This window comes from Amblyomma mixtum, chromosome 7 (assembly GCF_055824585.1).
Source record: "Amblyomma mixtum isolate Tamu chromosome 7, ASM5582458v1, whole genome shotgun sequence".
NCBI classification, from domain to species: Eukaryota; Metazoa; Arthropoda; class Arachnida; order Ixodida; family Ixodidae; genus Amblyomma; species Amblyomma mixtum.
Window position 1 is genome coordinate 112,040,223 of NC_143018.1, and position 18,888 is coordinate 112,059,110.

At 46.2% G+C, this 18,888-nt stretch overlaps 1 protein-coding gene across 12 annotated transcripts in view; it reads right to left on the minus strand.

The window, feature by feature from the left end:
* Cadps (calcium-dependent secretion activator 1) overlaps positions 1-18,888 on the minus strand; it is a 146,348-nt gene that overhangs the window by 56,040 nt on the left and 71,420 nt on the right. For 10 of the 12 annotated variants that reach the window (XM_089553387.1, XM_089553396.1, XM_089553395.1 and 7 more), the window contains 4 exons: positions 17,301-17,364; positions 13,772-13,895; positions 13,114-13,125; positions 10,402-10,511 (listed from right to left, as the gene is read on the minus strand). In XM_089553387.1, coding sequence (XP_089409513.1) covers positions 10,402-10,511; positions 13,114-13,125; positions 13,772-13,895; positions 17,301-17,364 — 310 coding nt within the window. The remainder of the gene's footprint in view (positions 1-10,401; positions 10,512-13,113; positions 13,126-13,771; positions 13,896-17,300; positions 17,365-18,888) is intronic. The other 2 variants (XM_089553392.1, XM_089553389.1) reach the window with 1 other exon arrangement.

The window sequence follows — 18,888 nt, forward strand, 5'->3', positions numbered from 1 at the left end:
GCACATTGTCGTCTTTATCAACTTCCACGTGCGGCGTGAACAGATCACATCAGCTTAACCTCGATCAGAGCGTAAACTGAGTCTAACATCATCGCCAGACGTACCGACAACCTAGCAAAGCAAAAACAAGAGCCAACCAGACTAAACACATGCTTCCGCATGTCTGCTCACTTCAACTACGCAAAACTTTACCCCTTTTTGTGAACAATCGATGGTCAGATTTACAGGAAAGCTTTCGGTAACCCCCGGTGCAACTGTCCTGGAAAAAAAAAATCCTTCACACTATTTCAGGGAAGTAATCACTGTGGCGGCATTGCTCTTTCTGGTCTTTGTCTGTTCATCCTTCCGTTCTGCAACCTTGCAGCTGCCTGCTTTCACCCTTCCCGCCAGTGGAAGCACGGCAAAGACTTGGCAGACTGCTGTCTTTTCATGGTGAAAAGGAACTTGCGCAGGTATATGCAGCCTTGAAGCCCAAAGTGGGCCCAGTGGGAACCAGGAGAGCAGCCTCATCATAGGTACTCGGCCTTGAAACGACAAGGGCTCAGATTCAAGAGTTGTCTAGACCACCAGATACTTATGGAGAAACAAGAGAGCAAAGCCACAGCAATGGACAAATGTTGCAGATGCAACTTTTTTGTTTGCTCCCACAAGAAAGCCCCAAGAACAGAAAGCAAGCAAGATCCTGCTCTTGACCATGGGAGATGTGATAGTGGTATACAGTCCGTCTGAGCTTTTGAGTTCCGTAGCGTTGCAACATGGTCCCAAAGAACACGAATGGTCATCTCAAAACAGCACTGTTCGTGCACCGGATGCACTGGAAGACAGACAGGTCAAGGTAACGGTCTAGCTATGCTCCCATGAGGAGCAGCAGCTAAATCCTGACTGTCTCCTTCTATGATAACCTCTGCCAAAAAAAAAGGCGCCAAAAACTGCGCTACTATCTGCGCTCCCATGGGCAAGAGGTTGACGAGAAGAGTTCTTGGCGCAATGCAGATGGCACAGAGAAGAAGACGCCACCACCATGTGCCAGGAAGTCTTCTCGTCACCCCCCGACTAGCACACACATCTACGGTTCTCGGCCTCCTTTGCGAGGCAGCAATGCTTGACAAGGTGGGCCCCTGGTCAGTGAAGGCGAGAAGGAGAGAGAGAGAGAGAGAAAAGCCGGCATGCAGCAAGCAGCTGGGGGTCTCCCACACTCACCGCCCGAAAGCCCTGCAGGTCAAGGACGGGGAGGGCGGTAAGGAGGAGGTTTTTCACGCACCATGGTGAGGGAGGGTGGAGGGGGGGGGGGGGGGGGGGGCAAAGAGAAAGAGAGAGACGGCGCATTACAAAGAGAGAACACACTGGTCCACGAGACACAACGCGGGGCACAGAAAGCCACCACACGGCACAGACACCACTGTCCATCCCCCAACTCCCCTTTGTGTGCAGACAATGCAGAGACTGGTGAGAGGGTGGGGGGGTGGCACCCATGAGCCATGCATGGGTGGGAGGAAGAGGTGGAGGGCCAAGTCGAGCCGCAGGCAGAGCCAGGGCAAGCCACGAAGCAGGCGCATGCCGCAAAGTAGTGGACAGAGGACGAGGGAGGAGAGCACCACCTACCTTGTTCGCTGGCTGTGCACACAACATCCACGAGACTGGTGCGACCACAGAGAGCAAACCGAGGCCACGTGGCCGAGGCAAACGGTAACAGACATCGAGGTTAACCGTGGATGGATTGAACACCGTGGCACTCGTGGGGCAATGCACTGACACTGATCGAACTCAAGGTGCTGCACTGACAGGTGGTGGAAAAGAGTTCGTTACGCGTCGCAACTTCCCAGCCTTTCGGGCTGAACTCACCCAAAGGGAAGTGAATGTCGCACCAATGAACGCTGCGGGGATGTTCATCAAAGACTGCATGTCCTAGACTGAGTCTCAATATGGCAAAAAGTACTGGACGCTTTTCACACGCTACATGAGCGCCGACTGTTTCCAGCAACGCTCGCACGTGTTTCTGCGCTACTCATCAGTATGTTCCTCCATACAGTGCACCGCAGGTGCAACGACGAGACAGTTCATTCTTGCGCCTCGGCATTTGACAAGCTGGACAGGTATGCACTGTCAACTTCCATGCCTTCCATCACCACCAGTCAATGCACAGTGCATGGATGGAGTACATTAGCAACCCTCTGCATTTGAGTGCAGCAACGGTGCTAAGCCACTCCACAGAGCACAGGCTTCTGGCATCTGCTGTACCTTTGTTTTTAAGCACAGAACAGAGCACAAAACACACAACTGGGTAGAGGTGAATAGGTGTCAAACCTCTTCCATTGTCCCGTGCCTTGTTCTGTGCCAAAAGAAAATACTGTAGTGAATCAGCAAGAAGCTAGATCCAGCATGCTCCGGGTGTCTCTCCAATGTGAGTGCTAGTACCACGCAGTGCACCAACAATTATCCACAGTCAAGAATAAACAGGGGGGGCTGGTGCACAAAATGACAAGTGTGCATGGTAACACATGTACACCTTCCTGGGTGACATACACCAGTGGATGCACACTTCTTTGTCCAGGACTTCAGTGAGCACCCACTAGTGAGACTGTGCAGCTGTTAATCGTGTTATGAGACACCAGAAATGCACCAGTGATGACGACATAAAACACGATGAAGGGTGATCTCAGATAGACAACAGCTGTGCAAGTTCTCCATTTATGCATACCCCCCCCACCCAATGGAACAGTGCACCACAAACGTTCAATGCAACCGGTGCTGCTGATTCAGTGCATTTGAGGGACCTTACCAACATGTAAACGCACAGAGGAACTCAGAATACTAATGTTTCTGCTTGAAAGTGAATGGGTGCATTTTCCTGCATCCAATTCCTTCCCACCGGTCGAAAATGGCACAGAAAGTGTTCAGTTTCTATGCAGCATGAGCAAATGACAATTGGCGGGCAGCGCAAAAAAATTATGCACAACCACAAAGCCCTGCCATAAGACAAAAAGTGGATAATTATCAATAAACAGCCGCCACGTTTGCCGCATACTGCAAATGAATAGCCTGTTCTGAGGTCAGTATACAAACCCGGCTGCTAATATTGATAGCGGAGACCTCACAGGCTTTCAGCTAACAAACTTGCACAACTGTGAAATGAGCCTTTTAGTCATGCACCTTTACCATGTTCCACTAGACTTTGCTGTCACCTTCATTGGTTCTTACCTCTTTCATTACCATGCCCACTGATCATCGTTAGCCCACTACCAATTTGCACATCGATTTCAGAACCTTCCGTGTTGCTCACACGCACACTGTGCGTCTGGCTTCTAGTCAAAGAACTGAAGTCTCATTTCCGAAGTAGTTTTCTGTTTTGCCACGAGGTGGCACTTTTTTAATGCGCTGTGAAGATGCAGTACTATGCTCACTGTCTGCCATGTTACCCGCTAACGACTTCGTTGCTCCACTTAGGGGCCTTCCACATTGCTTACGGGCACACTGCATCATCACACTCTTGCAATTACACAACTAATTATTACAGCGCAAAGACGGCACAGAACAAGAAGGGGAATGTAGGTAACCAACTCGCCCAAAATGTTGTATTACACAACTAAGGTTTCGTTTTCGATTCAGTTCTTTTTTTCCCTCAAGGTGGCATTTTTTTAATCCACTCTGAAGACGTGGTAGCATCAAAGTCGCTCGGCAGCCTCCGCATGCGTGATGCGCACTCTAAAACGTCGCAAATCCCAGGACTCCACTTCATCTGCGAATGATTTTATCGAGGATCCGAGAAGCAGTGAGTCTGAAGGTACTACCTTTTCATCGGGATTCAGCTATGACATCGGAAGCAACGAAAACCAGTTTGTAATACAGGCTGCCGCACTCTGGTGCACAACTACAGGGTTTCCAGTTATTATTTTGTAGCAATAATACTACTCAAGATAAATCTTCTGAGTTTTTTAAAGACAGCGGCCAACTGAATGCCAAGCATTTTTAATATTTCAGAAAATTTTTAGCATTTTTCCTTTTATAAGTAAGCATGTCTTAAAAGTTTTGTTCAATGTTTCTCCAAAAATCTTATTTGGCAAGTAATATCTTCTGCTGAAACGAGCAATTTGTTATTTACTTATATGCCTAGAAAGTACATTTATCTAGCTTTGTTTTCGTTTCTTGCATTAATTTTTAAATGCAGTAGTTTTTACAGAAAAAATGAAATGAAGCCTAAAAAAAATAGCCATTTTCCCCAAGGTAACAAAAGAGTTAAGGGCTATAAAATCCTGGCCTATAAAAGACTGGGCTATAAAATCCTTTAAAAATGCCCCAAAAAATTAATTTTTTTTAAAATTGTCGCATCTGCTTGCATGCCTTGTTTTTCATGCTGTCCTGGAGTTTCACAGCTGAAACTGACTAGGGAGTACTAAAAAAGAATGTCTCATGAGCCGCTGTGGCTCTGATCATAGGGAACACTTGAACAATGGGATTTTTCTCAGTTATGATTTTCTGCCTAGACACTCGCCATGCAAAGCAGATTTCTTCATCAGACTTTTTAATCTATTTCAACCCCGTTTGTTTTGTTGCATTCCTAGGACCATACTGCAGGTTAAGAGACTCTTCGTTTTCCGAATTTGTGAATTTTAAATTTCTCGTATGAAATTTTCTTCTCACTCTAGATATGTCAACGGACACTGCATCGCAAAAATTCGAAACCAAAATCTGTGCCTTGCGAAACAAAAATTCTAAGAACATCTCGACCTGTAGCACACCATTAGGAATGCAATGAATTCTCAACAAGCCTCACATCACATTTTCTTTTAACTCTGCAGCCATTTCGCATGATTCAGAGGAAAAATATATTAGAAAGCAGTTTTCCAGTGATATAGCTTTAAACTTTTGGTTTGGTTGGTTTATTGGTGTTTAACGTCCCGAAGCAACTCAGGCAATGAGGGACGCCATAGCGAAAGGCTCCAGAAATTTCAACCACCTGGGGTTCTTTACCGTGCACTGACATCAAAGAGCACACGGGCCTCTAGAATTTTGCCTCCATCGAAATTCGGTCGTCGCGGCAGGGATCAAACCCGCGTCTTTCGGGTCAGGAGCCGAACGCCGTAACCACTGAGCCACCACGGCGGGACCTTTAAACTTTTACGAGAGTAGCCAAAAACTTACTTGTAATAGGCTCGAAACATTTCCTGTAAATGCATCGAGAAATACAAATTTTTTGGCTGAAAGTCACGTGCCCCCTTAAAGGGGCATTGAACTTATGCTAGACTGGTACTGCGCTCTGTGAATTCAACCCACATTTGTTCTCAAATAGAGGACGCCTCTGTTGCTGAGAAACCTGAAAATGCAGTCCATGATTTCCTTTCTATTCACTGCCCCCCCAGTCTATATGGGGAAGTCAGTGTCATGCTTATATGACATAGATACTCCTGCACCATCAGCAAAAACAGAGGCACTGCATTTGTCAAATGGAACAGCAGCGAGAGGCACCAATATCTCTATCGAAAACAACAACGAGCAACAAACGACATTTTGTGAAAATCTTTCCAGAATGCTCTTTCACCAAAATGACCCTTCGGCTGCTCCCAACGACAGGACTCTTAGTGCAGAAACTAATTAATGCAAAGTTCTGCGATTTGAGCTCCACAGAGCGTGCAATGCTCCTGTAGGCTTGTGCTAATGCACTCCAAGAGAACTTTTCTTTGCCAATGCAGGTAAAGCTACAGAGCTGGAGCGCGCCTCTTCGTATGCTGTGGAATATACACCCCCCACGCTCCCCGACTGCAGCTAATATGTAGTTTCGTCTTAAATCGTAAAGCGTTGGTGATACCCACTGCTGAAACAAATTTATAGCAAAACTGCACATTTTCAAGGTTGACAGAGTTGTGGCAAAAAGAGTTTCCTTGATTAAAAGAAACTCGAGTTGAGCGTAGCAAACAGCCGCGAGTTTGCCAAAAAGTGGCGACGAAAAAAACCAGCACAGAGCTGCAGCTGTGCATCACAAGCACAGAATATGACTCTGCCAGAACACACACCTACAAAAAAAATGTTGCTCAGGTGTGTTTGGGCAACACCATCACCCAACCAGCCTCTCTATTCCAAAATTTTCCATACGCTCCAGTGGTGGTTCACCCGGTACACTGTAAACAGAAAGGAGTAAAAAGGGAGTAAAGCTGTCCTCTAGTGCACTCCCTTGTACAAGAGGCAGTGTGCCAGAGGACACCTTACTCCCTTTTTAGTCCCATAAAGGCATATTCGTGTTTAGAGCGTATCTGACTAGTTTCGACTCCATTTTACTGGCCTGGAGAGGAATTGCCTTTCTGAGAAATAAACCTTCCACCTTCACAAAGCATGGCAGAAAAAAGGCTACGACATGTTCCAATTTCAGAGTGCACGGAACCTGGCCGGTCCAGCAGGTAAACTGAAAACGGAACTACACTTCACCCACTGACCGTAGAAGCTGTAAAAAACCTTCCGTGTCTGAAGCCTTATGCAATGCCACCATGAAGGCGGTGTCAGTAGAATGCAGAGTGAGGGACACTTTGCATTCTTGCACTTTAGCAGCATGCACCAAGCATCTGGTGAATTTCAACAGTACTTGCTTGTCAAGTTGCTTGAGAATGTGACGAACCAATAGCGCATGTCTGGGCAGAAATACTGGCCCACATCTGAGGCCTTGCTACAAGTCACTTATCATCATCATCTGCGTAATTTTCTAGCTTTTATCAAAGTTCTGCCACAGGTTAAAAACAATATTTTTGCTCTCTCGAAACACTAATCTAGCCTTACATAACTTCCCTTTAACACTTTTTTGGAGGTCCATAGCTCCCGGAATGCTTAAAATGTGCAATGGAAACCACACCTTCCGGTGGAACGTCTTAGCTCAGACACTGGTACTATTTTCTGAAACCATGCACTGCTCAGGGACAATTTTACTGAGCACATTCAACTCCCTGCAAAGCATTCGCCCACGATTCATCTAACAGCACTCCCCAACACATTACGAGCCACCTCCGGTGCCCCACTAAAGGTGCACAGCACGCAACTTGGTGTACAATGCTTGCACGTGCCCGATACTATCCAATCGCTGCATGACAAACTGAACTGTGAACGTGTGGTCATCTCTTCAGACCTCCACATATACGGCTCACATTTTTACCCTTTTCATTGCCAGGCCACAACTGATGGAAGGAAAGTGAGTGCAGCTCTCACTGGCGCACCTGGCCTTTGTGACCAACGATTCGGGTAACCGCAACTCAAAACGAGTTCCAGGTACGGTCCTTTGATGAAAAGAAAGGGCCGGTCAGAGATGCCTGTGCACTGCAACACTGACCAAAGAACTGCACTGACATGCCTTCCCTTACTTCGAGCTGCTCAGGTAGGCCTGTGCACAATGCCCTCGGCCCCTGTACCACCACAACGGTCAATATACAAAAAAAAAATCCCTGCACCACCACAACGGTGAATGTACAAAAAAAGAATGCAAGTGATAAACGCCGCGAAAGAAATTTAGTACCAGGCGCCGACGTTCACAGTCCTGAAGCAGGTGCGTCGTGTCTGGTGATGCGGTACTGCCCAACGACCGGGCCTCCCGTCATGCACCGCATAAAAAGGTACTCAGTTTTTCCACTGGGAGCAGCCCAAAGGCTCGTCCGGCTGGTCCTCTCATTATGATGCTAATTGCAAAGGCAGAGAAGAGAAGAAGAAGAAGAAGGCAGCCAGAGAGGAAGACGGCTGCATCAGCCGGGGACATTCCACTAGGTGCAAAACCCTGCCCCAGAGAGCAACTTGCACTGAGGAGTGCTATACCAGCCTAGCTGGCTCTTCGCCGCCGAGTCCGAAATGCGACGACAGCTTGACCTCCGCAGGCAACAGAGGCACAAGGGAGAGCGCTGCCTACCCACTCTGCTGCAGACAAATGTCACTTTATTTGGGAAGAACTGCCCACCATAATGCAAAGAGCAGGCACACATGGCAACAAACTGCATGCCGCAGAACAGTAACAATCAAATGAACAGCCGGCCAATTTAGTCACATAAGAAAATTCACAACCAAACAAAAATAAAACTTTTACTGAGCGGTGTAGAGAAACAAAAAAAAAACTTTTACCGAGTGGTCCCGGCTGACTTGTCCCTTTAGTCATATTCATCTACTGTGTCATAAAAGCGCATAAAACAAAAGACCACAACTCTTCCTCTCTGTCCCTCTGTGCTAAAAATACAAACTGACCTCAAAAAGGAACATTTTGTACTAAACATCTTCCTGAAGCTGAAGTCCCCCTAGTAATGCTGCTAACTGACACTAGACTGATTCTTTGCTGCAGTGTCAATGACCAGGTGGCATTAGTTTTTCTTGCACCAATTCTTTGCACTTGAGTTAACTTTTTGACAAACTGATTATAGCTCAGCTTCTGCAAAGCACAGCTTCTGGTTTGGTTTATTAGCGTTTAACGGCCCAAAATGGCTAAGGCTATGAGGGACGCCGCAGTGAAGGGCTCCGGAAATTTCGACCACCTGGGGTTATTTAACGTGCACTGACATCGCACAGAAAAAGGCCTCTAGAATTTCGCCTCCATCGAAATTCAGCCGCCATGGCTGGGACTGAACCCGCGTCTTTCAGGTCCACAGCTTCTGTATGGGCAAAGAATACTGAATGCCGGACTGCTTAAATGACCAACCCCACACTACATTTTCTTCACTAAGGTGGATACCTTAGCACATTCCAGATGGGCGCAGATTTGCCAGCATAGTTCTGCTGTACATATCCCCTCGACTGGAATACAAGCACGACTTTACTGCGCTGTAAAGGGAAGTTTTCTCGAAGGACTGAAATGCAAGCAATGAGAGAAATACAGTGGGCAGGCACCCGCCTTGCTACATGAACAAAGCAGCCATCGGTTAGACCCCTGCTCTCGAGATAAAGCTGCCCTGAATTCTTGTGCACAGCTCTGATCTAAACAAACAAACAGCCCTTTTAGATGCAGGCTGTGTGCTCTCTGAGGCAGGGATCTGGACGCCTGCGGCGCAAAATGAAGAAATGCAGGCACGTGCTGGCCCCTAAGCCTCGTGGCATGCTGCCCAAAGCAGGCGCGCCCCCTGCCATCATCAACCCGCAATGCTAGCAATGCCAGAGGGTTGGGGGGGGAGGGGGGGCCTCCTCCGAGTCTCTGGATGAGAGGGTGCAGTGCTAGATGGGGAAGGGTCCACCCTGAGAGCAGAACATTCCAATGCATGGCAGCATTCGCAGAGAGAGAAAGAGAGAGAGCCGTAAGTCAACAGGCAGCAAACAGTCCATTCAACGGGGCGAGGGCTGCCGGACAAAAGCGCCCCGCTTCCGCTGAGAGAGCACGCGGGGGAGTAATCATTCGGTGGGCGCAGCTTGCCAGCGCATTTGGTGCGGCTGCCGCAGATGTACCCTACCTCAGTCGTTTCCCACAAGCAAAAAAAAAAACATTAATGGTGGCGAACAACTTCTTCAAAGCAATGAGAGCACAGCGGGACGCCCCTTTTGTAAGTGCTTGAAGCATCACAAGTCTGGTCCTAGAAGTGTTGCAAAATGCTGCAGACTTTGAAGAGAACTGACAGCTCTCATTTTACAACGGTTGAGAGCTACAATGCAGATCTTTAACTGGAAAGCCACCATTGCCTCACTGTAATCTCGTGTGTGCGACCAAGGTAGAGCAAAATGTAACTGCATACCTCTGTCATGAACTACGCAGGCTATGTGAAGCCAGACCGAGAGTGAGCTCAGATCAGCAAATGATAAACAACCACGCTATGTCAGTAAGCACCACATCCCTCCCGACGTAAAAATGCATTTTCCAGTAAGACTTGCCAATCTTTAGGCTCTAAGCCTATGTAATTGATGCAGCTCACCAATGGAAATGAAAAGTGTTCAACTAAGCACATCATAAAAGCTTAACTGAAATGCTAGATAAGCTGCCCTGCTGTACGTTTGCATTAAGAGCAGGGAAGTACTGTCACTAAAGTCAAGGACCAGTGTAGGCTGTGTAAGTTGCTAACGCTGAATTAAAAGACAAAGCTTCCTCGGTTTGCTTTCTGGGCATGTTTCTGAGCTTGCGGAGTTTTGGAATTCAGCAAAGCCAGGCTCCCCGCAAAACCAAACACAATTAGCTTTGTGCAAAAACCGGATTTCTCATCTCCGTGTCTACGAACACCGACCTGCAAGCACTGACAGAGGCCCTCTGTTGTGTGCTCCTCTTTCCAGCACTTGTGGGTCTGAGAACTGCGGCACATTTTCTCGCCGTTCCCCATGCACCCCACACTGCAGATGGGCCAGCGCACTGCTGTGGCTCTTCCGTGCCAGAGTTGCAGTTCAAATGCACGGGGCCGCGTGACACTTTGTAAAGCCTTTGCAAAACCTCAGTTGACAAGGTCTGGAGACAAGACAAGGCTCGCAGCTCCTCACCTCGGAGTAGTGCTCGTTGTTTTGCTGAAGAAGGTCCACGCAGAGTTCCGCCAGGTGGATGAGTTCCTTGAGCTTCCGATTGGAAGGCAGCTGCTCCTCAAGTCCCGAGTCTGCGCATTGTCCGGGCAGGGAACTCCGGTCAGGTTGCAACCGCGGCATCAACTTGCGTCTACCCCTTTTTTTTTTTAACTAGGACTTGATCTGGGCCCCGTCCCTCTATAACGGCTAAAAAATGTCCGAGCCAAGTCCTAGATGCTGTGGCAGAGCCTGACCTGCCGTACACCACGTTCTATCGTTTAAGTATTTTGCTGGGCCCCGTCCCTGTATAACGGCTAAAAAATGTCCGAGCCAAGTCCTAGATGCTGTGGCAGAGCCTGACCTGCCGTACACCACCTTCTATCGTTTAAGTATTTTGCCGGGCCCCGTCCTTCTATAATGGCTAAAAAATGTCCGAGCCAAGTCCTAGACGCTGTGGCAGAGTCTGACCTGCCGTATCGTCTACACCACCTTCTGTCGTTTGAGTATTTTCCAATTGCCAGACAATGTGCAAGCGCTTTTAAGGCAACCCTCACAGATGACAGCCAACTCAAACGGTCTGTGTGATTCACGCCCTTCTTGCCTATGACTGTACAACTGCTATGGGGAATCATTAACGTGTAAAAAAAAAAAAAAACTAAAGGCACAACAGCTACTCCTAGGTGAGTACTGTAGCTAGTAAAGCTCTTTAGTGGGGACGTTTTCAAATAGGAATCGAATATAAATATAAACGAATATCAATTATCAAACTGAATAGTGAATCTCTCTTCAGCACGAAATAAATAATAAAAAGATAAAAAGACAAACGTTGCCTTTAATATCTTTTTTAATAATGTGTTTTTTTGCAATCAATATAAACAAAATCATATAGACTTAGCACCATAAACAAAAAAAGTGATGTTCATGGAAATGTACACTGCTTGATTAGACAGCATAACAGCATGCAATTTATAGTGCCGACATGCAAAATGAATAATGAAGCGAAACTCATGAATTTACACGTCTTGCAACTAGAAGCAACATGACAGGTGTGGGATGGTGGTATGTTGAGGATATATAAAGAAAAAAAAAATAAACTGCTTCTGCTCGAAATGTATTTGCTTCTTTACATAGCCTCAACATGCCACCATACCACACCTATCATGCTACTTCTAGTTGCCAGTCGCATGTCAATTCACGGGTTTCATTTTGTATGGACTCTTCCAGTGCGCAGCCTCTCCCCATCTCCACTATACCTGGTAGTTTCTGTACAGTCGTCCACAAACCTGTCTTAGAGTGCTTGAATTGGATGCACGGGGGAGTACGCTTGTGTCATTTCCAAGTGGTCTAGGGCTCGAAACGTGAACTTACCGTACATACACATTCCTGCAGATTCTGTTTAACTCCTTATGACGTTAAAAGCTCTATTGGGCCTGCCAGGCAGTGCCCACTGTCAAAAATGCATAACAGAATGTGCTGCGTCAGTGCTCTAGACAAGTGCAAGGACGATTGTACACTCGCTGTCAAAAGTAAATGGAAGGCGACTTTGTCAAAAAAATTTAATTTCTTTAAATCTAAAGCATAATGGTCCATGCTTGTTGGTGCACAGTGCAATTCGCAAAATCACAATTAGGCTGCACATATGTATTCAAGGATGCATGAATTGGAGGGCCAATGATTAAATTTTTTCGTGAATATTGCCTTCCATTTACTTTTGACAGCACCTGTACACTGCGAAAACATTCATTCAGCATCAAAGCAGCTATCTTAAATGCGCAAAAGCCTTGGTTGACCCTTCATCGTCATCTCTCGCTCTCTCACAAAGTCTTAAAGAATGGGATTGTTAATGCGTGTAGCTCTCATATAATGTTGCTAGCAGATGCCCAGAGAGCACCTGTGTACTAGCCTCTCGCTTCTAAAGCATACTTTTTGAACTTGTCTTCAGAGTAAACAAAGCCATGGCTAACAAGTGTTAGATGAAGTTAAACAATCAATAATTAACTGGGAACGCTGCTCAAGAATAAGTACAAGGCAGCTGCCAGCACCCGTGTGATGCACTCAGCTTCGTCTTCTGGCAAATTACACCTCCTTCAAGGTGCACTTTCAGGTAAGAATTCGGTTTAACCTGATTTTTCAGAAATTTGCGCGGGTTGCAAACATAGGGCAAAACCGGATTTTACCTGAAAACGAAGGGCCCATAACATAAGGCAATCTGCAAGCTGAACCCACACAGGATTTCCACAGGTGCTGACCAGGTGCCACTTAGGTTTTCTCAACACACAGAAAAGGTATGCACGCTGAGCGCCAGCGCGACTGATAAAAGTTCCGTACATTTGGCTAAACCTGCTCCTACCAGCGGTACGGGTTGCCAGACAACAAAAAAGGCTGTGCCTATGCAAGCTGTTGGTCGTCTTCTTGGCCCTGTTAAGCCCCGAGTGTCTTCAACTGTGCAAATACGCCTCAGCCACTGTGTCTGTTTCACACCTCCAACAACAGGCGCGCCACAATTTGCTCAAGGCTCACGCTGGAATGAACAATTAGCTACAAGTGTCATCGGTCCATTAGGTGCAGCTGATTCCTGCGAAGTGAGTTCCACATTAGTTGCGGCACTCACAACATACCAGAAAAGTGAGAGAAAATGAAGAGGGAGAGACAACACAACAGGCAAGAGAGTCCCAAGAAAAACAATGGACTTACGGTACTCCTGGTCTGCTCAGTGAGACGAGAAAAGAAGGAGAAAAAGAGAAAAAAAAAGGCGATACATGCTAATGACAATGACAACGCTGCGAGCAGTCATGTCACATTATGCACTGTGTAGCATCGCCACTCTGATCCCACTTGGTAAATCATTCTAGGGATATCTTGAAACTGCATATGCAGCTGCCATGCACACAGTGTTTCACTGAAGACTCGACACAATTTTTAAAAATAGGCTTCCCGAGTTAGAAAAGTGCTTTTTTTGGCATAGCATTGACAGTGGTGTACTACATCAGATTATAGCTAAGACGTGCTAACTAGCAGGTTAGCACGTAGCAAGACGTGCAGGTAGTAAGATGTGCTAACTAGCAATGATTTACCAAGTTAAACTATTAAACTATATGCAACGAAGGTGTGCTACCACAACTGCACGTCACTACACCAGCTACATGCCACACGCACTAATGTGGTTTTCCACTGCCTGCTGCAATCTGAACACCTGACTACAACTGGCATGGCACAAATGTTCTTTGCTCTTATTGCGATGCAGGTTTCCTCCTTTCCACTGAGCTGTAGCTATTGTGTAACCCGCTTAATTAGTGTGACAAAATATCCCCGCGCAGTGCCATCCGTGTAAGAGGCTTTTGGCCCTTCTCACCTTGGAGCTTGGCCTGCTCCGAGATGCGGGTATAGTTGACGAGGGCCGCATTCTCCAGGCACTTTTTAATGATGGCACGCACCTCCTCGGGAGGTGCCGGAGTCATCACGTCCTTCATCAACACCTGCACACATACACCCAACGACCACCACTCCTCACTCGGCAAGGTTAAAAGGGCATAGGGCACAGTTGCTCATCATCTTGTGTTGCCTCATTGACAGGGTTATTGACGAAGTATATCGACGATGTTCTGATGTATGGCAGCACAGAAGAACTGCCCACTGTATGTTGGTAAAGCACACTACCCGTGGCACGAATGCTTTGCAGATGTCATTGAATTTTAGCCAGCAGCTTTGCAGGCCGCCTTTCTTGTCTTTACCTTGCTTTGGGCTGTCGCTCATTCTCCAATCGGCTGAATGAAACTGAATTAGCAACAATTCCACAGTGGCACACACGGTATTTCAGAACCCTCACGAGCAGTGCCCACTTGCCAGGTCTTGCGCACTTAAACGGTGTCAGTCCTGTTCAGCTGAGGCACAGTCATAAAATTAATGCCACAGCCAACAGACGCAACTGTGTAAAGTGGAGCAAGTGGAAAAGAAAAAATAGCTGGCGGTTTAGCCATTGCTAAGCACAGAATATTGTGTGAAAGCATGGTCTTCTGCATGTGTGCACCACCACCACATACCTCAAAGCGCGATTGAGGTGTCCACTGACCCAGGGAGCCAGTCATGCGCATTTCCTTTCCTCAAAATCAACATCTAAACCTTCCACTGCTCTTGAGAAAACGAAAGGCGCATAGCTGCCTCAATTTGTGGCTGGACACCAACCCCTTCTCACAGCGTAATTGAGGTGTCCGTTGACCCAGTGATCCAGTTACACTTGCTGCTCAGAAGCTTCACACACACAAACGCAGCTGAAACCCAGGGAGTGTGGCTAGAAATGCTTTCACACTAAAAAAGCACTGCCACTGTCCTCTCCACCACCCCCAACACAGAGAGCTCCAGTGTCCATTTACTGATTGCAGTTCTGAAAGCACATGTCACAGTTTCAAGGAATTGCTCTGGACACCAGCAAAATGTCAATGCTGACACACGGCTTAAAAACTTAAATTAGCACAAATGCAGGGAAAAGAAAACAAGACAGATAACTGTACACACTTTCTGTAGAGTATTCTACATAAGCGTACTCAACTCATTATTCTCATTAATCTACTATCTTCGTCATGACTAGAGGCCGGATTTTTAGGCACTAAAAAGCACGTTTGAGGTGCCATAAATAGGCGGCTAAAATTTCATTTTAGGCACCTAACAGAGAAAAATAGGCACTATAAGCTTTATCAAAAGTGCACACAGTTCCGAACATTAGCGCGCAATATCTGCCGTAAAATAAAACAAAAACACAGCAGGAATGATTTGGGACGTTAAGCAAGGTGCGAACATTAGAAGCCGTTTCTTTTAAGGCTGTCACGCAACTTTTCGCACAATACACAAGCTTCAGTAGAGCAAAAGGGACGGTTACCAATCCTTTTAAAACACTTTGGTATACCTCGAAACAAACAATTCGCTTGTCGTGTACAAAAGTAGAAACAATGAACACCTTAACAGGAGGCCATGTATTTAGAAATTGATAGAAACATTGTCAATTCAAAGCATCTGACAAATGAGTTCAGTCTTCGCTCACACAGGAATTGAACTTATTTATTGCAGGCATACACGATGCTTCAACATTAATAAATATGTTGTCATATGTGTAAACAGTGTTCTATAGCTTGTGGCTTCATGTGTCTAAAGCCACGCGACTATCAAATGGTGCTTGCCATCAGAAGGGTCTGGAAACCATAGATACGAGATGCCAGAAATTGTTACACACAGTGCTGCTTGATGCGGAATATGCCGAAAAGAATCATAGTTCTGCACGGGTCTACGTACATCCACGAGGATCCATGGTAAAATAAACATCATCCATCTAGAAATCACTGTTAAAGCTATAGAAGCAGTAGCAGACAAGCACCATCTCCAGGCTGATGGACTCAAATTTATGCCTCTTATCAGTAAGAACAAGCTTGTATGCTGAAAAGGAACGCTCAACATCAACGGATGTTACAGGAGCGAGCTTTTACTTAGGAACATTTGATGGCTTTACACTGTTCGGTATCATAGAATGTTCACCGGTAAGTACTCCAGAAATTTGCTTGAGGACTGAGAACCCCTCGTTTCTGTCCAAGACGGACTGCAACTTTGCGCGGATTTTCTCGGCAACTTCTCCGTGAGAAAGAGCAGCAATTCGTTGCTGCACATTCTCAATTATTCCAATGTTGGTAGTGAGCATTACACCCCCCCATTCCATTTTTTTTATAGTGCTAGCAAGAAAAGTGAAGTTAGCGCACAAGTACGCGAGGTCTCCTTGGAGGTTGTCCTGAAGAGTGGCCGGAAGAGTGACCATCATGCAAGCATTAAAACATTGTTTGAGTCATTTACTCTATGGTTTGAGTGCACGAATGCGTTTTTGTATGCACGCACGACTGCCAGCTGTTAGTGTGGCCTGCTCCAACAAACAAGATTACCGCCAAATGCCATTTGATGAAGATGGCATGCAGCTGGGGCACAAGGAACGAAAATAAGGCAGGTTACTCAGGTGGAAATTCTAATCAGTTAAACTGTTTCCAGCAGGTTTATGGAACATTTTACATCTGGTTTCAATTGGAACCAACTGGGAATTATTTGGACGAACCTACAACTTACTCCGTATACTTTCCGAAATGTGGTGCCATCTGGTCAACTACCACTTTAACAGCCAAAGTCATCAACAAACTGCCACGATAAAATGACAGAAAATAGGAAAAAGGTTGCTTCGATATTTTCGGCTGACGTGGTTGGTATTGTGTACGCAGCTGGCGTAGGTGCAGTGTTCACCACAGCCAACTGACGAGGTCATCTAATGTTGCCACGTGTGTGTTCTACACAAAACTGAAATGGATTCGAAAGCAAACAGAATCTGAAAGAAAAACCACAGTGTATTTCAGGCCCATTTTCTGTAAAATAGAGCATTTTTAAGCACCGAAGTCGGAAATAGGCATTTATAGCCACTGACACCCAAAATAGGCATTTATAGGCACTATAAAAAGAGTATTAAGCATATTGTCAACACCTAATTCGTGCTCATAAGTAAAAATGGTGCGCCTACGAAGCGTTGAAAAAAAAATAGGCATTTGCCTAAAATCCGGTCTCTAGTCAGGACCTACACAAAAACCATTAGAAACATAAAAAAAGCCTTTGTGAGAGCGTCAATTATAGTGAAGAAAGAACGTGGCTTTTTCCTTGGTGTGGTGCTCAATTTATACATCTCCAAAATGCAAATGTGTGCCTTCGTGGAAATGCTGCTCATCAGTGTCCCCCTCTGTTTGTACAACTCTCTCTGGTTAAAAAGAAATAGAAGTGTGAAGAAGTGAAGAATGCCAGGAGCCTCGAGAGAGAGAGAGAGAGAGAGAGAGAGAGAGAGAGAGAGAGAGAGGGAGAGAGTGCCTCACCCTTTCCAGCAGGGACAGGGTAGCCTTGAGGGCTCCTTCGGGCCTCCCAAAAGGGAAGCAGTACCTGCGCACAGCCAACAGGACAGGCAGGGGTCAACCACGGGACGCAGAAGTACCCCATGCAAGAGCACAGACAAAACTGGCAGCACAGCAACGCTTCTGTGCTCCCACTCGAGAAACCATCCACCATGGTACTTTCCCTTAACTAAACTCTCAAACAGCATTTCCACTAGCAGTCTTTCACTGTTCTCTGTAGCTTGGTTTAGTAACAAAAGAAAAGAGTTAGTTGATGCACATCCACTGAAACTGCGGAGCTGAATAGTAATCGAAGGACAGGGGATGTTGGCACACACAGTGCAGGCCAAACAATGGTGACATGAACAGTGGAGCTTTATTCTGATGTTCAGCTTGCTACACTTTGCTTAACATTGTAAGTGTGTGGCCAATTTGACCACTGGAATCCCAGTGCTCTAGGAACCACACATACTGGCAGTTTTTTCACTGACACTTCTTTCGAACAAAAATGTGGATTCAGCAAGGGGCACCACAAAAGGAGGGCTCATAATCACAGCTCATCATTCTGCAATAGAGCTCTCATTCAATAAGGAAAAAGACAACAGCACAAGCCAAGCTTTCACGAATTTGTGCGAGTGCGAGCTTGCATTTTTAGATAACTGCCACAAGTCTTGAATGCTATGCATGGATACTTTTTTCTTAGAACATTAAGCCGCATTTGAACATTGCGTGTTTCACTAAAAGCTTGAGTTGTGAGTGCAGCGCTCATCTAGTCTTTCTTCTTCCACCTGTGCCTCTGAAAATCTTAAGGCCAAAATGCCTGTTCTGCTCAAGATGGAGCTTGATCCATGACAGTACCCCTCATAAATATAACGTACAAAATGTCACAATAAAAAGGGCTTGTGACGAAGAAAAGCATGACAGCAGAGATCCCAAGACCCCGTGGCATAACCTTTCCTCCTAACTGTGAACAGGTGCGCACCTCTGCTATGTGGATGCATGCGCAGCGATGAATGCTCATGCAAAAACCTCATCTACAAGCTTTGTTGTCTGACACACACAAAGATGACGCAATGAAGCGGAAGAATTTGGAGAAGGCAGCAATGCCTACACGACGGAGAAGCTCCCAAATCTACTTGTCATCGTGTCAAATATAATTTGAACGCCTACTGTCATTGCTGCGTTATTTCAATTCTAGAGAACTCCCTCAAACGTAGTTTGCAAGGTGCATCACAGAATGGCATGCACAGAAACACGTAACCACAGGATTGTGGTGAGGCTATACCGGATAGCCACATTAAGAAGGCAAAGAATGACAGTGCAAGCCCTGACCCAATGTGTCACTTGTCTTGGTATGGGAGGCAGTTCGCAAATCATGCAAGCCCGCCAACTTGCCTGGCACTGAATTCTCTCGTACAAAATCAATTTTATTCTCGATGTGACACAACGTAAGGGCTGGACGGGTAATTGAGAACTTTACATTCTGTGACACCAGGAGCCTCTCCTGCATGCCCTGTGTAGCTACCTCCTTTATTACTTGATGCACTCGACTGTTTGCTCGCCAGCATCAAGT